General features: G+C 50.9%; 1 protein-coding gene across 2 annotated transcripts in view; it reads left to right on the top strand.

The window, feature by feature from the left end:
- The window catches only part of DISP3 (dispatched RND transporter family member 3), a 127667-nt gene that overhangs the window by 77034 nt on the left and 25776 nt on the right, over positions 1-24857 (top strand). The window contains exon 3 of one of the 2 annotated variants that reach the window (XM_071767188.1): positions 11041-11205. In XM_071767188.1, the coding sequence (XP_071623289.1) occupies positions 11041-11205 (165 nt within the window). Of the gene's footprint in view, positions 1-11040; positions 11206-13906; positions 14073-24857 lie in introns of those variants that run through there. The other variant, XM_071767189.1, reaches the window with a different exon arrangement.

Genomic DNA, 24857 nt, shown 5'->3' with positions numbered 1-24857 from the left:
TTCATGGGTGCTTCTGTTGAAGCCACAGAGTTGTCTTTTTTCAATTTCTCTCTAATTTAAAAAAATACAAACCCTTCCCCTCTCACCACCCTTTCAGTGGTCACACTGCTGACTGTGATTTAATTTGGTATTGATTTTCACTGAGGCTGTGTCTGTAAGGGAAGGGAAGCAGCCCAAATCACAAGTCACTTTTGAAAACTGTGACCAGCCTCTTACCAGCCTGAGAAAAGGATGATTAAACATGACTGGAGAGGCAAAATCAATCAGGCCCCTTCAGAAAGCTGTTTGGGTGCACAAAAAAGCACAAGCATTAGCAATATTAAAATCAGATTCTTTCAAAAGCTTCAGCTGGTCTCCTATCTGACAGAAATAGCTTTTTGTTTTTTTTTTTTTCCCTAAGCACAGGGCCAAGATTTATTCCCCCAGCAGACAGTGATGGCTGAGGAGGAGCCACTGTAGTGTGTCTGATAAATAATGTGTGTTTCTAACATTGTTTTGCACTCCAAAGCTCACAAAAGTCATAATGGCCTTCAGGACAATAAATCTGGAGAGCAGGTGATGGATTTAACATTTCAGTTCCTGGGTAGCTGCTGTGAGAGATGAAATGGGCACCCTTGTGGATCTCTGGGCTGTGGAGACTCCTGTGTCCCTGCTGTGGTTCCCTTGGGAATCCTGTGGACTCATCCCAGGACCAACTCCAGCTCCTCTTGGGGTCAAGCATAGTTTCAGCCACGTATTCCCAGGGTTTCTATTTCCCTAGGAGCACAGCCCATGGGCATTTCTGGAGCAGTCTTGGGAAGCAGTGAAGCATTGGGATACCCCTGGGAATCAGGCACCTGCAGGCACCACTTCCCTGGTGTCTCAGGACTTCTTGTCAAGGTTTGCAGTGGGTGGGATCTGATCTGAACCCCTCAGACCAACAGCCAGTGCTGTGACCCCACTGATTTACACCATGAGGCCACTCTTTTGGAAACTCAGATCATCTTTTGGTCTCAGGTGGGGTTGAGGTGGTTGCTGACTGTGAGAATCTCCCTCCTGAGGCTCAGGGATGATGTGCTGGGGTTTGCTGATGGGGAGGTGACTGCAGGGAGGGTCCAGCAGGATCTCTCCATCTCCTCCTGTAAGGGATGAGTGAGGTTTGGCCAGGCCATTGCTGTTCTTGCCAGCCACGTGTGTAGTTCTGCACTGCCATGGCATCAGTTATGGCCCCAGCAAATATCTGGTATCAGTGAGATGGGAATGGAAAGGAAATGATTTCTCCTCCCTGGGTCAGGGGGGCTGGATGGGAACCAGAGGAAAGAAGAGAGGTTGGGGAAGCAGCTCCAACAGTTTGGGGATGAGTGGCATGAATATTTATGAGACTGTGACTGGCTCCCCCATAACACAGGTGCCTGAAGGCCCAGGTGTCCTGGCTGATTGCTGCAGACCTAAATTAATACTTGATATTAATACTTCAATAACTTAAATTCTGCTCCTTCCCTGTGGTGCTGTGCAGCTCATCACAGGAGAAGAGAGTAAGATTCCTGGCAAAGGATGCTTGGAGATTGGCAGTGGTTGATCCAGGGTCAGGAGCAGAGAAGGTCCCAACAGGGCTGGGACCATCTTGGGGAAAACACCAAGAAAGAGTCAGCAGAAGGTGCAAAGCCCAGCAGGAGGCAATGCCCCTGAGTCCCTGTCAGCCTTTGGCTGAGTCCTGGAGTGAGGCAGAGCTCCCACCCTTCTGCTGCTCCAGGGAAAGAGGAGCTGGATAATGAGCCTGTGGGTTTAGCAAAGCACAGAACAGCTCAAACCACATCCCTGCCACCTGACCTGGCTCACACACAGACCCTTCTGGTGATGATCTGCATCCCAAAAGTCCAACATAATTACACCCCAGTGTGTGCCACCCCTGGGGATGATCTCCTGCAAACTGGGGGGCTGAGAGTGCTGTGCAATTTCCTGATGAACACTTGAGGCTTTCCTGAGAACCTGATGCTGAAGCCAATTCTCCCTGAGAGGCAGCACTAATTATTGTAGGAAGGAGATAAGGACAGCTGCCCAGCTTCTCCTTTGTCCACACATCCATTCATCACAGATGTGGCATCAGCAGTGCCACCCTGCACGTCCTGGGGAAAGCTGGTCCCACTCTCAAGCCAGACTGGTTTATAAATAGTCTGGGCAGTGATGGGCCCTGCTTTTCAGAGGCTAATAAACCTCTCTTAAAGCTGGCCTTAATGCACTTCTCACAGCAGCATTCATCAGAAGCAAACAGCACCCAAAAGAGTGCAGCTCCCTGGTGCTTGAGCACCCAGGAAATGGATGGTGCTCCCAGCTGGGGTTTTGCAGGCAGCATGGAGCACATTACATCTGGAAGCAACTGATTTTTTTTTTATGATGTTCAAAGAAACTTCTCCATTAGCTGCCTCTCCCCCTTCCCCCAGCACTCGTGTACTTGGGCTTTCTGCAGTTTTAACTGCACAGTCTCAGTGACTTTTTCTTATTCCTACTTTAACTTTCTCCTGTTTCTTTTTTTTTTTTTTCCCTAGGGTTTCATGCTATACCTAAGAAGGTGCCTCCTCTGCAGCTTTGCTGTCCCTCTTGCACACATCCTGTGGCAGAGCCCATAGGTAGCTCCTCTTCTCTTCTGCCACTTTAACTCCTTCACCCACCTCCTGCATTCCTTTTCCCTTTTGTCTGTTCTCATTCCTGTACCCACCTATTTCTCTGCATTTTTCCTTCCCTTCCTGCACTTTTGGACAGCCTGACTGGAGCAGAAAAGGTTCTGCAAGATCCCAATCCTCTCTCTGTGGCCTGAAAGGGGCTCAGTGTCCCACAGATTGGTGCCAGGGCTTGTAAGGGGCACCCTGGGGAGGATCCTGGGTGCCCTATTTTGGGGCAGGGTCATGTCAGCTGCAGAGATCCAAATAACTCCAATTATAAAATGGATCTGCAGGGCAAAATGGGGAATAATTATAAGCAAATGAATGTAGCAGACTGCTGATGGGCACTGGTGGAACTTTAATCTCTGGGCCTTGTCAAAGTAAACACATCCATGCCACCCCCCAGCTCTGGTCATTCTCACTGCTCTGCCATCTGGTGCAGAAGGGCTGGATGGAAAAAATTTCCATAATTTGCAGAATGTCCTCATGTGAAGCCCAGCAAGAAGGGTGCTGATAGTTTCTGGTTTTCTGAAGCTGGGCTTTCATCACAGGGAGGAGACCCAGGCTACTTCGCTCATCACTCTTTGGAGTTTCTGATTCTGCAAAAGTCTTCCAGAATTCTGTAGAACTTTCCTGATTTTTGCCCAGGGACAAGGGATTGGAATTGTGCAGAATGGACTGCAGCTTCAACAAAACAATTCTCTGCCAGCACCTGAGGCAGTCTGGGAAGCAAAATAAACAAGTAAAACCCAAGCCACACACAAGGCTTGAGCTTAATGCAAATAAATCACAGAAGTATTAAGTTGAGTTCTAAATCTCTCTCTCCATCTTCCTGTCCTTTGTGCTGTCTGTTTCTTGCCTAGGAATATTTTATCAATCTGCCAGCCTTGGTTTATGTACACTTCAGCTTTTTCCTCTGGCTGCATTTTGTCTGTCTACTTGCCTCTTAACACTTCTCACTTTACCTTTATACTATAAATGCCACCAAAACCAACTGCAAAAGATAACTCCCCAGCCCAAAGGACACATTTCTCCATTTTCAGAGAGCAGGGGCTCTTTTGCAGCAATGGTTTTAGTTCTCAGCTGCTCCCCACTCCCAGCTGGGGGGCAGCACAGCTGGATCTGTCCCTACCCCCCCAGCTGTGGCTCCCAGCAGCAGGATGGACACAAACCCACCCACACTGGTATGAATCATGGAATACAAGAATCCTAGAATCCTAGAATCCTAGAATCATAGAATTGGCTGGGTTGGAAGGGACCTCAGAGCTCATCAAGTCCAACCCTTGCTCCACTCCCCCCGTGGTTCCCAGCCCATGGCACTGAGTGCCACATCCAGGCTCTTTGGAAATATCTCCAGGGATGGAGAATCCACCCCTTCCCTGGGCAGCCCATTCCAATGGCTGAGCACCCTCTCCAGAAAGAAATTCTTTCTAATGTCCAACCTAAACCTCCCCTGGCACAACTTGAGACCTCTTGTGCCCTCTTGTCTTGCTGAGAGTTGCCTGGGAAAAGAGCCCAACCCCCCCCTGGCTCCAACCTCCTTTCAGGGAGTTGGAGAGAGTGATGAGGTCTCCCCTGAGCCTCCTCTTCTCCAGCCTCAACACCCCCAGCTCCCTCAGCCCTTCCTCACAGGACTTGTGCTGGATCCCTTCCCAGCCTCCTTGCTCTTCTCTGGACCTGCTCCAGCACCTCAATCTCCTTCCTGAGCTGAGGGGCCCAGAACTGGACACAGGACTCAAGCTGTGGCCTCCCCAGGGCTGAGCACAGGGGCAGAATCCCTTCCCTGGACCTGCTGGCCACGCTGTTCCTGAGCCAGCCCAGGATGCCATTGGCCTTCTTGGCCACCTGGGCACACTGCGGGCTCCTGGTCACCTTCCTGGCAATCCAGACTCCCAGGTCCCTTTCTGCCACTCTGTGCCCAGCCTGGAGCTCCCCATGGGGTTGTTGTGGCCAAAGTGCAGGAATGTTGAACCTCATCCTGTTAAGCCCCTGAGGGGCTTCAGGGAATGATCTGGAGCCACCACACCAGGCAGAGCTGGCCTGAAGCCACCTGCTTTGGAAAAAGCCAACCCACATCTGGGCTGGGTGCTCAGGCACACACCAGGCCCCTTTTTCTCACTCTCTCAGAGAGAACCAGAACACTGTGGGCTCCCAGGGGGTGGAACAGCCTTTGTCCATCAGCAGGCTGGTGCTCAGGTGGAGATGTCTGCAGAAAGCAGTGCACAAAGTGAGAAGAGGGGGAGCACTTCCATCACTCTGCTCGCTCAGGGCATGAAAACAGCACAAGCTTTCAGTGTCCTCCCTAACCTGAGGCAGGATGCTGCTTGCTTGGCTATCAGGAAGGACTCAGAGATGAAAGGAACATTTAGCTGTATAAATTCCCACTGTATAAATAGCTGTTGCTGAGATGAGCCTGGGGGGGCTATTTCAGAGGGGGAGCAGAGGGTTTATTTGCCAAGAGGACACGATATAAAACCCTCTGCTGGGTGATTGAACAGACAGAGAGGAACTGGCCAACCTCCCCCAGAGCAAAGTGGAACAGGGTTGATTTATAGCAACCAGGAATTTGGTCCATGTTTTCCCTCCACTCTTTTCCACAGTGCTAACATCAACAGGCAGCATTTGGCATCTTCTCTGGCAGTGATCACTGGGCCATGTTACATGCCCAGTGTGCTTGTTACATCCATCCTGAAACACTTCCCACATTTCCTCACACTGATTTACACCAGGTGAGGAAGGTTGGATTTTGGGGAACCTTTCATCTTGCTAGGAATTTCTGACCTGGAACCTTCCGGGGAATTTTTTATTTTCTAGAAATATTTCAAGCTAGAACTTTTATACTAGAGCTTTGGTTGGTTGGGTTGGGTTTTTCTCTGTGTATCTTTTCTGGCTTTGAGGAATTACTGCCTTTCTGGTCATTTGCTGACCCATTGCCACTTCTGCAAGCTCTCCTGGTTCTCCAGTAGCTGAAGAGATGAGCAACATTTGCTGCTGTTTCTGAATGGCAGTGGGTATCTACCCTTCTTTCAGCATGTGAATTTCAGCGTGTTTGATTTCTTGTCCCCCTCTTTTTTTTTTTTTTTTTTCTGATTCTCATTCCATGCTGGCTTCCTGGAGTGGTCATTTCTCCCATCTGATTCTCAGGAGCACTTTTATACTGCTACTGCCAATGTGCAAAACCTCCTGATTTTCCCCAGTGTGTAGCTGGTGGGGAAGGAGTAAGAAAGGATGTTTTACTTAAGCATATTTTGGTTCTATTACTTCAGAAAGAAATATCTGAAACTCCAAATATTTCAGCTTAACCTAATATATTTTGGTTCCAGCCTGTGCCTCTTAAAGATTTGTGTTTCCAGTGAAATCTGCAACTTTCTGCTGGTACAGCACTGCATTTTTTGAGCCTTCTTTATCCATATTTACATTGCTAGAAACAAATGGCCAGGTTTGAAAAGCTTTGAGCACCTGCAAATTCTGTGCCAGGTAATGGGAGCTTCACGTCTGCTGCTTAGCAATTTAAATATGGATTAGAAAACCTCCCTTTTGGGTTTGAACAGCTTGGCTTTTCATTACTGGGGTGCTCTAACTTTTCCCCAGTGTGGCTGCTGCTCCTTGGGATGGATTCCTCCTGGGGGATTTTTGCCTTGATCAGAGAGGTAAATTCTGAAATGCATCAGGACAGAGGAGGCTCTGGGTGATTTCTGTCTGTGGCACAGAAAGGAGAGGACCTGAGGCTTCTGCTGCCTGAAGGTCAGGCAGGTGCTGGGGCATTTCTGTCCCTGGAAATGCAGCTGAGGAGCTCAGGTAAAAGCTCTCCCTCCAGGAATATGGGATATGGCACTCTTTGACTCTGCTTTTCCAGGTAATATTCTCTCTGGTGAGTAACAATGAAGGCTCCTGCCAGCTGCCTGTGATTTTTGGCCTCCTTGATGTGACCTTGTGGAGTGATTTTAGTTTCTAGCAGCCAGACCCAGCTGTGCTGTACCAGGAAGGGAGGGTTGCTGGATGCAATGGGAGGAGGTTATGTGGTGAAGAGGAGCAAGAGTTCAGAGTTCATTAACACTGAGGTCTGAGTGTGGGGAAAGCAGCTGATAAGAAGAGATAACAGATAAATGCACCCCAACCCCCCCACCCCACCGGGCTGTACAGGAGGGAGCAGAAAGCCAGGGCAGAGAGAAACCAGACTGATTTATTCAGGATCCCTGAGTGGCTCCTGGGGGTTCAGGAACAGAGGAATAGAGGGGTCCTCTGGGCTGTGATGTGCTGAGAGCACCCTGCCTCCTCATAGATTGTTCTGATCTCTGGTTTACACCATGAATCATTTTAAGAAAATCTATCTGTAAAACAGCTCCCTTATTATTTCCTCGCTTCTCTGTTCAACTCCTGCTGCCATCAGTGTGGTCGAGTCTATTTAGGGAAAATTCTTTAACTAGAGGGCTGGTAAAATGATATTAGATGCTTCACAGGTGGGTGCTGAGAGCTGACAAATTGCAGAGGCCTTTCTGCAGACCCCGAGGCTCAAGGGGAGGACCCACTCTGTGGAAAAAACACAGGCAAAGCTAAACTAAGGAATAGGAATATTCCAATAAAGATTGAGCAGCCTCTGCCAGAGGAAGTGCATTGTGAACAGGGGAACACTGCCCCAATTTGTGGGCCCTGCAGGGAGACAGCTGCTCCATTTCTTCTGCTGACTGCCACCTCCAAGTGCCCTGTGATGTACAACCTCCCCAGGAGGCACAGAAATGGCCTTTTCTCTCTCTCTTTCTCTCTCTCCTCCCCGATGTCCTCTGATGGAAAGTGACCCAGAGGGAAGGATGTGATGGTCAAGGTCACCGGGAGGCAGTGGCAGAGGAGCTGGGGCAGAGCCTCAGGGCTGCCCTGGTCCTCTGTGCCTGCACTGGGTGAAGCAGCTCTGCAAATCCTGCATTCATTACAATACCATAAAGCTTTGCTGCATTGGGCTTGGGTTGGTTTTTTGTTTGGTTTGGTTTTTTTTCTCTCAAAAACCCGAGACTGATTTGCATTTTAAAACCACCAGTTACAGCTCAGGAAAACGCTGTTCAGTACCGAGCTCAGGAGTAAGGATTGTCCCTCACTTGTTTTCTCCTCATTCTTTTGCCTAAGATGTATTTTTGTCCCTTCTTGCACAATACTTATTGCTAATGTTTATGCCATGAATATTCATTACATCCTGGGGCTGCAGGACTCCGGTGGGAAGGGAAGCACAGCAGCCCTGATAATCCTGCACCCCATCCATCCCGGGTGGAGGAGTCAGGGTGAGGAGGTTTGTTTGGTGAGGATGGGAGCTGTGGGATACTGATGCAGTCTGGCACGGGGAATGCTGATGAAATTCCATTTCACAGTGCAGTGAGGGCCTTCTGAACAAAGAGCTTCCAGCAAACCAGCAGCTCCACTTCACTGCAGCAGGGGGTTAGAATCCACTCCATCCCTTTTTTCAACTCTTTCATCTCCTCAGACGACCTGCAGATGGGTCCCTGTGCCAGGACTCGGGAAACCCTCCCTGCCCTCAGGAATGTTGGATCAGCCCCAGCAGCAGTGGTCATTTAGGTTTCCATGTGTCAAATGCTGCCTGAATGCAAGAAAAAACTTACCCCCCCCTTTGCTGTCCTGGACCCCAACAGAAGCAGCTGCCAGCACCCTCCCTGCACCCTCCCTGCATCCTGCACCTTCCTGCACCTTCCTGCACCTTTCCTGCACCCTTCCTGCTCCCTGCACCCTTCCTGCTCCCTGCTCCCTGCCAGCACCAGTGCCCAGGGCTGGGACTCTTCCCTTTTGCTGATGTGGCTGCAGCCTCACTGCTGTTCAGATGGTGCCATCTGGCTCCCGTGAAATATATGAGAAATGTTACCCAATAAAAGAGAGGCTGGCTGGCTGTGTGCCTTCACCTCCGTGCTCTTTAGGGAAGGGATTGTTTCTGCATCTGGGAAATGTTTAACATCATTGCTGAGCACTGGTTTTGCCTGAGTAAGAAATAATGAGGCTGCAGTTTGAGCTCAGGCCTGAGTCAGTAGTAACAAGAGGCTGTTTGGCTTGATCAGGTCAAGGCTGAGGTTCATAACTACATGGCACACAGAAATAGCTTGGGATGTGGCTCTGTTGGTTTTGAGGACAGAGAGGAAACATCCCTTCCCTTGATGTTGTGTCAAGCAGGATGTTTGGGCCAGGAAAGACAAGGAGGAAAAGTCCAAGTGTTCTGACAGGAAGACACCAGGAAAAATAAAGAGCACAGCTTCAAAAAGACTCAGGGATGTTTCTAAACAGAGCATTTTGTCCCTGCTCCCCATTCTTTTCCTCTGAAAATGTGCATTTTGTGTGGCTCAGTATCCTTCAGGGATTATTGCCCTCAGGAGCTGAGGGATGTTCCTGTATCTGCAGCTTCTCCCGGGACACTCAGCTGGCAGCTGATGAAACAGGGGAGCCCCTCTGGCTTTGGGGCTGTTGCTCTTTCTTCCTGGGTTTCTCCATTATTTTCTCTCCACTTTATTAATCTTACTGCTTCTATTCAAAGCCTTGCTTTCAGCCTGGCTTCCAGCAAGCACTTGGAGAAAGCTGCAGGAAATGGGGAAGCTCTGAACTCACAGAGCCTGATTCTGTTCTCAGCTGCACCACCAAAACCCCACTTGTCCCAGGCACTGACTCTGCAGGGTAAGTTGTATTTCTGGGGCTGAGCCCCCACTCAGGCAGTGTCACCCTTCCCTCCAGACACACTTCTAACAGCCAGGCATTCATTTACAGAATCCCTGGTACCTGGTGTGCCCCCCAGGGCCATACTGGGAGGCTCTGCCTCTTCCCAGCTGCACATCCCCACATCCCCCAGGCATTCACCTGGCCCCCAGGTGTGTTTAATAAAGGTTCAGTGCTCCATTGTTTGCTTTCTGGCACAAACTTGCAAACCTTTCGGGCAATCAGGCAGTAATAGACCTTGTGGAAGCTGCAAGTCCCCCAGATAAAAGTTACAAGGCCTAAGAGAGCCTGTCTGGCATTATTTAACACTTTAATAATGAGCATCTGAGCAGGAAAGATTGCTTGGGTAGTTTTATTCTGCGTAGATGAGCAGTCAGAATTTTGAAGAGGGGTCATAAATACAAGCGTGCAGGAGGGCTGCTGGCTCCTGGTTCTGGTGTGCAAGGCAATTGTGCTGAGGCTGTGAGAAGGTCAGAGAGCAGGAATAAAGGGGAGGATGTTGTATATCAGCTGCCCAGCTCCAAAAGGCATCCTTTAACCAGGAGGGCTTTAGGTGCAGTAGCAATCTCTTTCCTGTCTGCTTGTGGCCAGGGGTTTGTGACTATGCAGCTGAGTAGTGAAGGCTGCAGTACAGTGCTGGTGTCCCTTGGTGTCACACGTGTGTCTGTGTACCTGTGTGGGTAAGGAGAGCAGTGGTGTGCAGCACAGCAGTCTGTGCACTGCCTTGTGTGTGCACGGGTGAGGTGAAGCAAGGGCACAAATAATGCTGATGCTTTGGGAGAAGCTTTTGCACTGATGGTGGAGTTTGCACGGAAACCTTTGGGCCTGGGTGAGAGCAGCTCACGTAGGTACAGCTTGCTACAGGGATACTGCTGTGATGCAGACAGTTCTAACCTGTGTCTGAAGAAAACCTGTTCAGTCCTGCTGGTTTAAACTGGTAATGAACTCATCATTTTGGCAGCTATTTTGTTGAAGCCTTCTGTGAGGCCTGGGGAGGGCAATGCTGGCAGGAAGAGGCTGGTGCTGAGCATGAAGGGGGCATGAAGGAAATGTTAAGCTAGGTATGGAGGTTTCCATTATTCACCATCCTGCCCCTCCCAGCCCTGAATATTTGAAATATTTCTTTTAATCATAGAACCATAGAATGGGCTGGGTTGGGAGGGACCTCAGAGCTCATCAAGTCCAAGCCTTGCTCCACTCCCCCCGTGGTTCCCAGCCCATGGCACTGAGTGCCACATCCAGGCTCTTTTGAAATATCTCCAGGGATGGAGAATCCACCCCTTCCCTGGGCAGCCCATTCCAGTGTTTGATCACCCTCTCTGCAAAGAATTTCTCCTAATATCCTAATATCCAGAGCTGAAGCTCTGCCAGGGGAGGTTTAGGTTGGATATTAGGAAAAAATCCTTAAGCCCATGGCCTCTTGTCTTGTCTCTGCCTGGGAGCAGAGCCCGACCCCCCCCTGGCTCCAACCTCCTTTCAGGGAGTTGTAGAGAGTGATGAGGTCTCCCCTGAGCCTCCTCTTCTCCAGCCTCAACACCCCCAGCTCCCTCAGCCTCTCCTCACAGGATCTGTGCTCAGGATTTCCTTTCAATGCAGAATGAAAGAGACTGAAATCAGAGAAGCTGCCACAGAGCAGGACTGTCAAACCCCTTCTGTCTCTGTTTTGACAGGGAAAGGCTTATCCTTCTTGTATTTATTGTAGGTGCTAACACAGCAAGAGAAAACTCCAGTTCAGCCAAGGGCTGGCGTGGCTCCGTGGCAGGTGTGTGAAGGAAGGTGTCACGTGTGGTTATGTTGTCAGAAAACCAGGTACAAGTTTGGAAAGCTAAAGCTGGCAAGCTGCTGTGTTTCTGCATGCAGAGAGGAGGTGAGTCCTGTGGGCAGGTGTGTCAGCATCACCCTGGGGCTGTGTGCCCTGCAGGGCTCCGTGCACCACACGCTTGTGTCAAGAGGGGAGCAGGATGCTGGTGATGGGCTCACGTGTGTGAGAAGCCCACATGTGTGATGGGTTCACACGTGTCAGAAGCCCACGTGTGTGATGGGCTCACATGTATGTGAGAAGTCCACCTGTGTGATGGGCTCACATGTATGTGAGAAGTCCACCTGTGTGATGGGTTCACAAGTGTGTGAGAAGCCCACATGTGTGATGGGTTCACAGGTGTGTGAGAAGCCCACGTGTGTGATGGGCTCACACGTGTGTGAGAAGCCCACGTGTGTGATGGGCTCACAGGTGTGTGAGAAGCCCACATGTGTGATGGGCTCACAGGTGTGTGAGAAGCCCACGTGTGTGCTGGGCTCCCACGTGTGTGAGAACCCCACATGTGGATGGGCTCACAGGTGTGTGAGAAGCCCACGTGTGTGATGGGCTCACACATGTGTGAGAAGCCCACATGTGTGATGGGTTCACACGTGTCAGAAGCCCACGTGTGTGATGGGCTCACACGTGTGTGAGAAGCCCACATGTGTGATGGGTTCACACATGTGTCAGAAGCCCATGTGTGTGATGGGCTCACACGTGTGTGAGAAGCCCACGTGTGGATGGGCTCACACGTGTGTGAGAAGCCCACGTGTGTGCTGGGCTCCCACGTGTGTGCCTGTGCACACCTGGAGAGCTGCCAGCACCACTGCAGAGGAGACCTGTGTTCCTGTCTGAGCACTGATTGATAACTCCCTCCAGTTTCTGGGCTCTGCTGTGTAGGTGATTGAGTGCTGTCCCTCACACCAGCGTGGGCTCTGCTCAGATCACCAGCAAAGTTAAAAAAGGCGATTTTTCTCTTTACTCTACACCTGCAGTTTTCAACAAAATTGCAAACCCTCCAGCATCACCTTCCCTGCAGAAGCCTCCATCGCCGGCAGGAATGCGCAAAGCTCGGGGAACGCGGCTTTACTTTAGGAGCCTCATTAAATTTGCATTCCTGGAGCCCCACGAGGAAGATGATGGCCTGGCTTTGTCTGCCCGGCTTCCTCCTCAGCTGGAGTGATGCATGAGGAAGAGCAGGATGGCTCTGACACAGCCACCTGTCTGAAGACAAGCTCAGGAGAGGGGCTGTTTCACCGTGCTCTCCTCTCCTTGTTACTGACTTGACAAATCTGCCTGAAAACCGGGCCGGGGGATCTTTTTTGGCACCACCACCAATCAAACAAACAAGAACACGGGGTCACCCCTATGGTGTAGCCTGATTAGAAGTCATCCCCATCCCCAATTGACTGACATAATCCTGCCCTTGCAGGAGTGCCCACTGAAGTACTGGGTCACCTCAGGAATCAGGCCAAGGATGGGGGGAACGTTGTTCTCTCCCCGCCTCCAAAACTGGAGTGAGTCACAGAAGAGTGCACAATAAATAAATAAATCCAAGCCTGCTGTATCCAGCACAGTCATTAGAGACTCCTGTCAGCACAACCAAGTCCCTATACTCAGGGATGTCTTTATCAGGAGTCCTTGGAATCCTGAAAGCCAAGGTAAGCAGCTGGGGTCAAGTCAGACAGCGAGCTGTGCAGGATGCCTGGGGTAAATGTAAAAAAGAATTCATATCAAAAATATTTTCTCTACTGCCCTGGTTAACAGCCTTGCTGCCTCCCATGTAGTGACTCCTACTTAATCCAGGGATTGTTGCTGCATACATCTGGCACTGAGTGCCTATAGATGTCTCCTGTATGGAGCATTTATCCAGCGGTGGGGATGCCAGCAAGGAAAACAGGTGAGTCCTTCCCAGATCCCAGGCTGGACCTGCAGCACCGCTGCCAAAGTTTCTGGAGGTTTCTGTTCCGAGATCAGCCCGGTACCGAGATGGGGGGGTGCCGGATTCCCACCCCAAAGCCCGGAGCTCGTCCCGCCGGGTTTTCCTTTACTCCTCAGACCAAACCTCCAAACCAAAGGCTTCCTGGGAGATGGGGCGCAGGGGGATCCCAGAATGGGTCCAAGGGCACCCTGAGCTCGGCGGCCCTCCCGTTACCTGCCCGCTCCTACAGGGACTTGCACGGGGAGGCCACGCACCGGAGCCGGTTCCTAATCGCCTTGGGCCACTCCGCTTCACCCGGGGCCCTCGGGGGGCTGCCTGGGAGGGGTAACCCTTCCCGGGAGGGGCAGACTCCCTGGGGGGTAGGTGCCTCCCCAGGCGTAGGTGCCTTCCGGGGGGGTAGGTGCCTTACGGGGGGGATAGGTACCTTACGGGGGGTAGATGCCTTCTGGGGGGAGGGTAGCTGCCTTCCCGGGGGGTAGGTACCTTCCGGGGGGGTAGATGCTTTCTCGGGGGGGTAGGTGCCTTCCCGGGGGTAGGTGCCTCCCCAGGGGGGTAGATGCTTCCCGGGGATAGGTGCCTTCCCGGGGGGGTGAGTGCTTCCCCGGGCAGTAGGTGCCTTCCGGGGGGTAGATGCTCCCCGGGGGTAAGTGCCCTCCGGGGGGGTAGGTGCCTTTCGGGGGGGCAGATGCTTCCCGGGGGGGGGGGGGGTAGATGCTTCCCGGGGGTAGGTGCTTCCCGGCGCCGCCGCACCAGGGGCCGTGTCGGGGGGGCCGGGCACGGGGCAGGGTTTATAGCGCGGCCGCAGCACCGCCCGCAGCCCGGCGGGGCGGGTGGCGGAGGCGGCAGCGAGCGGGGAGCAGCGGCCGTAGCCGGGGGCGCGGAGCACCGCACCGGCGCAGCGGTGGGGGCTGGCGGTCGGCCGGTCCCCGGGGGCCGGCGGGCCGCGGTAGCTCGGCGGAGCGGCGTTAAAAGGCGGCGGCGGTGGCGGGGCCGGGTGAGGGCTGCGGGGAGCGGGGCCGGTGCGGGGTGGGGGGGGGGGGTTGGGCTGGGGGGAGGTGGCGGGGCGGGCATCCGGTACCGCGGTACCCGGCTCTGCCCCAGCATCGTTCCGAGCCCTCGGCTGCTGCCGCCCCGGCGGGAGGAGGTGAGTGCTGCGCTCCGCGGAACGGCCCCGGGCTGGGCTGTGTGTGTGTGGGGGGGCTATGGGGGACACAGCCACCCCCCTGTACCGTCCCCTCGCTGCCTGCACCCCCGGAGCTCCGCTCTGCCCCAAAAGGTGCCCGGGGGGGGTGGGGGTCGGTCGGGCCCCCGGTCCCGCTGTGGCAGGCGGTGGGGAGAAGGGAGCAGGGCTGGCAGTCGCGCTCCTTCTCCTCGCTCCGCAGTTTACTCCTTTTATTTTTTTTATTTTTTTTTACGCCCTCCACTGTCCCCCCCACACACACTTCCCTATGTTGTTTTTGGGGTTTTGGTCGTTTTTATATTTTTTTTCTGCGAATACAAGGGATCAATCCCGCAGTTGTGTGTTTAGCCAACTCTCCCTGGAAGCTCTGGAGAGTTCATGAATATGCACAGAGGAGAGCGTTTCCCGGGAGGTTGCCTCTATAATGAGCTGATTGAGCTGTGCCTGCAGCAGGGCTCCTCTCCTCGGGGAAAACTTGGGCGCCAGAACTGAGCAGCTTTGTGTCCCCGACTCAGCGGAGGGCTGGCCTGCATCCCTGAGGAGGAGGAGGAGGAGAGGCAGCAGGGGCATTCTGGGGCATTCTTCATGCCCTGGGATATCAGCAGGATGCCAGCCAGGATTCTCGTCTCTCTCAGTAGTGAGTGTCAGATATTTGTCTGGAAGACATAAAGAGAACCATGTACCAGGCACATGGAAGGTAACCTGCCTGTTTCATACTGGCTCGTGTAGAAATTGAATTTTCCTGCCTAAAAATCTGGGGATACTTAGGGAGGGCATTACATTGCTTAGCAACAGTCCCCCGGTTGCAGCCCGATCCTGGGCCCTTAATATTCCAGGTGGTCTCCAAGCACATAGCAGCTAACCAGCCAGTGTCTGGAGAAAAAGAACTAATTTGTGAGCCTTCCTATTTAGCCATGGGATGACCTGAAACGCGGGGATGGTTTTTGGAAGTGCTTGAGAAGGATGGGAGCTGCTGGGAGCCGAGTATAATAACTGAGGGACAAGGGGAGCAAGCAGAAAGTGGCAGGTCCCTGAGGCATGTGGAGGGTTTCACAGCTGCCTTGCTGCTACCTCCTGTGTTCTTGCACGTTGGTTTTGTGCACAGACATAGCAACGTGCTGGTTAGCAACCTTAGCTTATGCAATTATTGGGCTAGTGTTGTGTCAGCTGTACCCAGTCTGTTGGGGTCTAATGTAATGTGCAAGCAGTGAGTTCCTGTAGAACTGGTGCCTGCCCTCTTTTGTGGCTGCAAGACATAGAATCATAGAATTAGAATCATAGAATTAGCCGGGTTGGAAGGGACCTCAGAGATCATCTAGTCCAACCCTTGACCCACCGGAGCAGTTGCTAGACCATGGCACTGAGTGCCACATCCAGTCTTTTTTTAAATGTCTCCAGGGACGGAGAATCTACCACCTCACCGGGCAGTCCATGGCTCAAGTTAAGTGGGATGAGGACTTGGGCACTGGGAGATAGGTACTTTTACAGTTCAAGTGACAGAATCAACACAGAGACTTTTTGCTCGCAAAGCCACGTGCTGGTACAGATGAAATCTGCTACCCTTAAAGCTCATTTTTAAGAAAACAATTTTCCCATGGAAATTTGTGGGAGCTTTTGAAACTAGCTTTCTGTTCTCACCAGCAAAACTTTGCTAGGGGAAAATCTTTCCCCCTCTTCCTCCCCAACATCCTTGTGAAGTGTTGATAAAGATACTATCCACAGCATCAGCTTCCTTTGCTTGCCCTTTTAGGCTGTGTGCCTAAATGGAAACCTAGCAACACAATAACTGTGTTCAAGGGAGATGTTTCAGCAGCTACACTTCTTTTATCACAGAGGTTAGATTCATCATGTCAGTCTCTTTACCCCTTTGGAGCCTTATAGTTTGATTCCCTAAGCCTGGAATAAAACAGACCTGAGCTAGTGAAAAAGGCAACAAAGATGGAAGGGAGACGTTTAATAAGATAAAAGATCCAGTCCTCCTTTCTTCCTGCTGCCCTCATGAATAGCTCTGCTATTCCCAGGGGGAAAATACTCCACCACGGAGGGGGACTGTTTTTATGATAGGAAAAAATATTCAAGGGGAAATCAGGCCTCAGTGGTTGTGACTCTCACCCAGACAAACATGGAGGAAAAGCTCAGGGTCTGGCAGCCCGAAGCAATATGTAAAGTTATAATGTGTGAGAAACAGAGCTGTGCTTGGGAAGTAGCATCAGCTCCACTCACCCACTGTGCTACAGATTCTGATTCAGTTTCTGCAGCATCCAGGGCCAAATTCATCCTCAGGGATGGGAAAAAAAAACCCCAAATCAAAAGACAAACCACAACCCACCACCTGAAGTGCCTGGTGGTCTGTCTTGATTTAACTGAACTTGACTTAACCATGGCCTCGTGTTTTAGCTATACTGACAAATTCCAGTGAAAGAAGTGTTTGAGTTACAGGAGGACTTTGACCATTTTTGTGCCTTTCACTTCGGAGCTGTCACTGAGAAGTGTTTTTAGGAAGCTGAGCCGTGCAGTTGATGAGGTGGCTGTGAGGTGTGTGTGTGTTCATGTGGCTGGGGCAGGACGTGTGTCTGCATCTCAGGGTGGCACTGGGGGAGGCTGGGAACGTGGTGTGAGCGTTTTCCATCCAGAAAACCAACAGCACATCTGAAATCCTCTTGTGATGCTGGTGCTCTGTGTAAGTGCTGCTTATACAAAGATTTTCCTGTTGGGTACAAGTGTTTAATAAGTAAGCTTGACTGAAAGTGAAGAGGGATAGGAGTTCATACTCTTGACAGCAAATGGAAAAGCTGGATAAGCTGCGATTGTTATTCCTGAAGTTTGAACAGGTCCTACTGTGAGTCCCGGGGTCTCTGGGTGCTGCTGCTGTGGTCTGTGCATGCCAACATCCAGTAAATCCTGGCAAGAGGCTCCTTAGCACGAAGCATTTAGTAGGCAGCTGCTTTAATCCTCTAATCTTATCAAGCAGTAGCAGAAACGAGAACTGAACAGATTAATTCATTCTGAAAAATCAAACCCCGTTCTGTTTCTCAATGCAGTGCACAAGTTTTCTCTCCTACTTCATTGGCGCTTGTTTTTTGTTTTTTTTTTTAATTATTCATTGTTTGTTTAAAAGTTTCCGAGTGTAGATTTGGGCTCAAGTGGTGAAAGGTAAGGAATCAGCTCTCCGGGGATGCCCTTTATCTGCTGTTCGGGGGGTTTCGGGCTCAGAGCCGGTTCTGGGATCCAGGAGCTTGGTTACTGAAGAGGAAGGAGCTGCAGCCAAGTGTGGGGACTTGGTACCCCCCTGGGGACAAGCAGCCCCCTTGCCTTTTTGTTCCTTTTGTGCCAGGCAGGAGGAGTGGGACGTGTCCTTTGCCTTTTTCACCTCCCTGTTTTCTCTCCATGTAGAGATAAACCCATCTTCATGAGAGGTGGAAATGCCTGGCCAGGGGAATGGGTTTCCAGACCCTGTGATGAAGTTTAAAGATGAAATATTAGTTTCCAGCACTCCCTTATGTCTCCCCTGTGATAACACAGAGCAGGCTATCTCTTTAAATGATTGATTTCACACAGATTTGCTTCAGTTCCTTCATCTTGATGCAGCTTTACCAGGCTGAATTTCTCTCTGAGGTCTGACCTTCCTGATGTCTCTGCTGAGGACTGGATCCTGCCTCCTCTCCTCTTGCAGAGGGAGTACCTGGTTTCATTAATAGCTCTGCTGCTTAAAGTCTGAGCTGCTGTGGTGCTTGTGACTCAGACTAATGCAAGTCAATTTAAAGGACAGATCGAGCCCAGTGTGAGTATGGATTGCAGTGTCTGCTCCTTACTGAATAATTCGGGAATGTGGAGCAGACAAGCTAAGAGTTAAGAGCTTAATCCAGCTCTAGGTGAGATCTGCAAGAGGCTTTCTGCTGAGCCTGGTCCACAAAATGTTTCTGCACGGGCTAAACTGTGAGTTTGTAAATTGTCCCATTGCTGGCACTGTGCTTCATGCCTGAGTTACAATAATAAACCACATTAGCATCCAACAGAACATTATTTACAGCCCTCTTGCCTCTCATCCTGTCATTAAGTGTCCTCTGCAGCACCATGAGAGGAGTTTCCTGAGGTCTCAGCACTGCTGTTGAGTCTGGCTTTTGTAGTACTGAAAAAACCAGAAGAGATGAAGAGCTGGAGTGCCACACCAGGAATGGGAGGGACCGCAGACACCAGAACTTTGGCAAAACAAACTTCAGAGGTTTAATTTTGGTTGCTTAGTGCTGGGGATGGTGCCCTCCTTTTGCAAGGACAAGAGGCACTTGAAGTCACCCAGTGCCAGCCATAAGCTGGGTTTTTGGTGATGGAAGCATCAGTGAGTTGAAGGGCAGAGCATCTCCTCTTCCTTCTAACTCTGGGATAACAAAAGTTCCAGTGAACCCTTTGCCCTTGCTCTCAGCCTGCAGATCTTGGTGGTGGCTTTGCTGGTCTGGGGGAGGGAAGCCAGGGCACCCCAGCCACAAGCTGTGTCCTGCACTGAAATGAAGTTTCACAGACACCTGACCCTTTTTTCCCCATTTGGAGTTATCTCTGCTTGCTGGGAGAAGAGGTTTGGGGAGCAAATCTGGGATACTTTCCCTGCCATCTGCCTTACAGCAGCAGGCTTGGAAGTTGGCACAGTCAATTCCTGAGCTTTGCCAAGCTCTGTTAATAGAGAACAACTCCTCCTGAATAGAAGGCAGTTCATGTTACATAAATAGTGGAGAAGGGGGAGAGGCCAATGTGTTTGCTGGGGGTGGAAGACAAACTGGCAGTCATCTGGTTCTTAAACTGCTGCTGGTTTTGACTCTCTGCTTCTTTACAGGGGAGAGCTGGAGGTGAGAACCATTTATTTTCTGCCTGGACTTCAGGGTGTGGGTGCTACAGCTTCTGGGGCCTGGTTCCTCAGCTGCCATCTCTCTTGCTCTGTGGAAATGCAGTCATGTTGGTGAAGTCACTTGGAGTTTGTTACTGGGCCTGTGAGCCCAGGATCTCTCTGCTCAGATGGACAAGCTTGGCTGGGCTTCAGGGCATCCTCCTGGATGCTGTCACAGCATTTTCTTCCCACCTTACTTTTGCATAGCAGAAATTTCTTGAATGCAGAGATGGGTTCTGTGACATCTCTGCTTTTACTCTGAGCTCACCTGGCTGTGTGGTGTGCTAGCAAGCCACAGAGTCTCTGTTTCTTCATCTATATGTGGCAATATATATTTCATAAATAATAACAATAATAATGCCAGACATTAAGTGGGCACTTCTCATTTCCAGGCTCATTTGGCTCAGTACAGTGTTTCTTTCAGAGTCTGTCTGCAAGGATCCGTCTCTCACAGGAGCTCTTTTCTCCTGCCTCCCCAGGTTTTTAAAGGATCAGTGTGTTTGCACACCAGCAGCAGAGAAGGAGATTGAGGCATTAGCATCACAGGCTTCTCCTGGGTATCAGCTTCTTTCCACCTGATGATCTTGAGGAATGGGAAGAGTTGGGTCCTGCAGTTGCTGAGCCACAGATTTTGTGATTTTGAGCTGGTCTGGAAGGTCACAGTAGCAAAGGTGGCTCTGGGTTTTGGATGTCTCACTTTCTGGACACCCAGTTTGTGTCACTGCACAGGAGCTGTAGGCACCACTGCTGCTCTCCACATGGCAACTAAAACCACAGTCCACTTAATAGTAGTTGTCACTTGCATCCTGTATTTAGCTTCTGATAAAGTCAGTAGAAGTTATGGCAGAATTCCAGAAGAGCTGGAGCTAGACTGTGGAGCCTGGCTTAATTCATTTGTAAAACTTCCATATAATCCAGCCTCATTTCCCTAGATGAATAAGGCTCCTGGGGGGTGTGCTGTATGTTGAATTGTTTGGCTCTGTTTTACACCCAGGAGCTGAGAATGAATTGCTTTTGAGCTCTGTATTAAAGTCCGTGGAGACAATTTGAAAAATAAAAGAAGCCAAAACATCACCTAATCCTTTCTCCTGCTTGGGGTGCTGCTGAACACACAGCACACTTGATTCCCTGGATCAAATAATTTGTCTTTTTGTTCCTCCTTTTAACAAGGGAAACGAATCCAGAAGAAAATTGGGCTGCAAACTCAGATTTGAATAGGAGCCCAATGGGGCACTTTAAACATATCTGAGAAAAGCCCAAAGTAATTCTGGCTCCTGCTTGTAAATCAACCCTGGCCAAATCCTCTGTCTTCATATTTCCTCTGCCACCTCTTTCCCTCCACCTCCCTCCCCCCTTGCACACCCTCTCACTTTTCTCCAGCTGACAACTCATTCACCAAGTTCAATCTTCAAGCCAGTTTTTCTGGCTGAGTTGCAGTGGGAAGGTGGACGGGCCCACAAGAGCATGAAAGTGACTCAATAAAAGAGTGGGTTCCATTTAAACTGAGAGCTGGGAGTCCAGACAGCAGAGACAAACAGCTTGCTTTGGAAGCTAAATCTGTTCTGCTGGAAAGCTCAGCCTGGTTCTTGAACACTGAGGGATGCTGCTCTGTCTGGTGCTCCCTGCCAGCAGTTGGAATTTCCAAATTCCAAGCCCAGGAACCAAGCTCTGGTTCTTCAGGACCCCCTGAGCCTTGCATTCCCCTGGGGAGCAAATCTCTGGACAAGCTTTTAAGTGGAGTGTCTCAGAATCTGATGTATGGGCTTTGAGAGTTTTGTTTGTTTTTTTTTTCCACATCCAAACTAAATTTGACTTTCAAGGCCACCTCTTCTCTTTTTCCCAGTCTTAACCCTCATATTTCAGCTTTGTCACTTCTCAGTGAGACAGGCAGCAAGGGGGCAGCTGAGCTGTGCCCCAAATGTTCTTTGGTCCATTTCAGTTTTATCACTGGTGCACAGAGCAGGAGAGAAACTCTGCAGCTTGGTAGGGAGCTGTGAAACACAAGCCCGTGACAACTGGAAACAAGATCTATCAGTAGGTAAATGTTTGATCCCCTGTGGCACTGCTTCAGCTGAAGAAAAGAAGCTTCAGTCCTGTAAATCTGCTCCATGGAACCCATTAATTGGTGAAGGTTACCTGCCCCAACTGCAGGTTTGTAGCAGAGGCTCCTGTGTGCATGGTGCAGGGAAGAATTTGGCTTCATTTAGGTTCCAGTGGGAGCTACACTGCCAGCAGCAGGGACACATCAAGTTAGGACTGTGATGACATTTCCTTTACAGACCTCTTGCTATTTCCTACCTTTCTCCAGTATTTCTGATGCGTTGTGGGGGAGATCATCCCTTCTGGAGCCAGATCTTGGCACATATGTGGCTCAGATCATTCCTGCATGAACACCACCTGCCCACATCCCCATCCAGTTCTGTGGCAGGTCCTGGTTCTCTTTGCATTTCCATTCCTCTGGTTGGTTTGGGGGGTGCCTGCAGGGGGTTTTCTCCCTTCTTCAGCCACCTGGGCCTGGTTTCTAGAGGGCCAGACCCAGTTCCAGTGCAGCACAGGGCAGTGGAGTGAATCCCTTGGAAAATCAGTGTCCAGGTGTCCGTGCAGGGATACCCTGTGGAGGGGCAGAGGCTTTGGGACAAGGCATGTTGTGAAAGGATGGAAGATGGGGTCTAACTACAGAACAGGGGAGCAGTTCAGAAATAGGAGATGTGTCTTGCCCCAGGAAAGCTAAAACAAAAAAACCCTCACCAAGGTAATAGCAGAGCCACAAATGTTCCCTTCATTTTTGTGTCCTGCAGTTGGCACAAGTGGCAGCTCTGAGAAGTGGGGGGTGCTGGAAGGAACTGGGAGCCATTGCCTGTGCTGCTCTGATCCTGTGCCAGATAGCAGTCCCCAGGGATGCTGGAGTGGGATCAGTCCCAGCAGCAGACACTGCCTGAGAAACTTGCTGGTAATTGCAGCTCCTTCTGAGAGACTGAGCTGAAAGCAAAAGTACCAGACAGAAAATCCCCTTTATCCTGGGCCAAAGCAGGACAAAAGGGAATAAGGACAAGGGTGGTGTCTGCCTCTTCCTGAGCTGCTCCAGTGCTGGGCTTCAGTCCTGCTCCTTTGGGGCTGTGCTGGGAGGGAGGAGAAGAATGGGGAGAGAAGAGGCACTGCTGCTCTCAGCTCAGTCCTGGTGGCTTAAATCTGTGCTACAAACACCCTATAGACACTGGCTGCTCCTGGAGCTGCTGCCAGCAACAGTTCCCTTGCCCAGGGTCTAACAAGAACCAGCTCTCAGTCTGTTTTGTCTGGATTATGAAGAATCCTGGGCTCTCCTTGAGATTAAGGTGTCATTAAAGCCTGTTTGCTTATTCTGAGATTCTGCCCCCTCCTCTGCTAAGTCTGCAGGGCTGTGCTCATTGAGCTATGGGAACATTTAATGTGAGTTTCTGCATGGTTGGTGCAGCTGGCAGGGAACTTCTAAGTCCTTGCAGTGGCAGGGGATCTGCTGACGTGCTGCTCAGGCCCTGAGACATCGTGTCTCATCCCTGCATCCTCCCTTTCCCCTCAGGAAGTTTTCCTTCTGTGCCAAAATGAACCTCATGTTCATCCAGGTCCTGCTCTGGAGCACTCAGCTGTGGCACTAGAGGCTTTCCAGCCTCTGGGTTTTATACCTCAGCTTCCAGATTTCTCACTGATCCCGGGAAGATGAAAAAGCAATGCTAATTAATCTAATTCCAGAAGCACCAGGTTTTCATGGGAGGAGAGCAGCTCGCTGCATATGTTTCAGAGAGAGAAGAGTGTGGGAGGTAAGAAAGAAATACCTGCTCAGATCCCACTGCTGAGAGCCAGCTAACCACAGGCTGCTTTGTGACTCCCTCCTGAGCCAGGACTAAGTTTTCCACAGGTGACAGTGGATCACAATTTGCTGCACTCATTCCCTCTCAGCTGTAGTGACTGTCAGGATGGATTCTTCCCAACATTTGCACCCTCACATTCTCAAAAACAAGAGGCCCTTTCTCTGCCAGAGATGAGCTCTGTGCAGGGCTGGGTCTGGAACGGTGCCTGAACATCCCTGGGTGTCTTCTGCTCCCTTGTTTTGGAGAGGACTTCTCACCAGCTCCTCTTTCCTGCTGGTCCCTGGGAAGCCCTGCTGAAGAACTGAGTGTGACTGAAGTGTCCCCACCACAGATTGCTGTGTTACAGCCTTCCTGTTGTCACTCTGGCATTTTCTCATGGCAGTAAATTCTGGCAGCAAACAGCCCAGACCTTTAGATCCATCAGACCTTGGTGGCATCTGGAGTGAGACACTCCTGACTCCTCCACCTCCTCCCCATGTGCAGATGGGACTTTGTGCCTGTTCCTCCTTCTCCTGGCAGGTCAGAGCATGATGGGCAGAGCTGGCTGAATGCAGACACTCCAGGTAAATGGGAGTGCTTCCAAAGTTGTTTGATTTTTTGCTAACCTTTGTTGTACTTTTTGTTTTGGGGTGGCAAGAAGCAGAGATGAAATACCTGCCTGTGCTGTGGTTCTGGCAGCAGAGTTTGGGAATTCCTGCATTACCTTTCACATCACCTGCCACAAAACCACAACCAGCAAATCCCCTCGGCACAAATTGCTGCTGAAGCTGCTGGGGGGAAAAAGCATCTCACATGCACAGTGAGGAAGAAAAGTGCCCTCCTCCTTCTCAGGACTGAACCAGCAGCTTTTGGGGAGACTCTGGAGAGGGGCCTGTAGGGAAGAGTGTTTTGATTAATCCCAGTGTGCACACAGCTGTAGATGGAGGAGGGTGCACAGCCAGCCCTTGTCTTCCTCCTGCTGCAAGGAGCAGGGGTGGGGAGCAGGGCCAGGGCTGGGAGTGCTGCTGGAGCTGAGCATCCAGTGCTGTCAGTGCCCACAGTGCTGTCCTCAGCCTGGGCTGGAATAATAACTGAGTGGCAGCCACTGGCAGCAGGGCTTGGCTTTCTTTTTCAGGGTGGCAATGGTGTGGGAAGCTTGGGTTGCTCTAGAAAAGAGCAGCACAGAAGCTTTGGGGATGGCTGTTTATTCCAGGGCCTTGGGAATTCTGTCAGTCCTCTCCGTGGGCTCAGATTCCTTCCTGGAGTGAGTGCCACTTCTTGGGATAATGATGCCAGGCCCTGGTTTGTGGCAGCCACCTGTATTTAATGATCTTTAAAAGCTTTGCTGTGGATGCAGGGGCTCAGGGGTAGATGCTGGAGCATGGAAATTCCCACCCCTAGAGCCAAGTTGGTATCTTGGGCCCTTGGGAGGTGGGATCCAGGGTGCTTTTGAAGTCGTGTGGAGGCACCCATAGGCACCCAGCTGCTCCACAAGCCACCCCTTTACTCAGTAACAGCAAGTGGCTGGGGCTCTAAGTGATTTTTGTAGTGGTAAACAGTCATTTCTGAAGCATATCAGAGTCTCAGCTTGCTTGGCATCTGTGTGCACCTCCAAGTGCCACATGCCTGGGGCCCTTTTCATTAAGAGAAGCTGGAAACTCAAGTGGTAGCACGAGCTGCAGGGCATTTTTCCTGAGTTTATAAGGAAGAAGCTGTGTTGTAGCACCTACAGTCATCAGTTACCACAACTAGGAGCAAAGTGGTGCATCAGGAAATGAATTTTCTTTGGTGGTGACATGCATGGTAGTGAAATCCTTGTGCAGATTTGCAGCAGTCCTGGTGTATCAGGGCACTGCACATGCAGGGAGTGATGCAAACAAATCCAGGTGACCTTTTCCT

The sequence above is a fragment of the Heliangelus exortis genome, chromosome 23 (genome assembly GCF_036169615.1).
Source record: "Heliangelus exortis chromosome 23, bHelExo1.hap1, whole genome shotgun sequence".
NCBI classification, from domain to species: domain Eukaryota; kingdom Metazoa; phylum Chordata; class Aves; order Apodiformes; family Trochilidae; genus Heliangelus; species Heliangelus exortis.
This window is presented reverse-complemented; position numbering and strand designations above follow the sequence as displayed.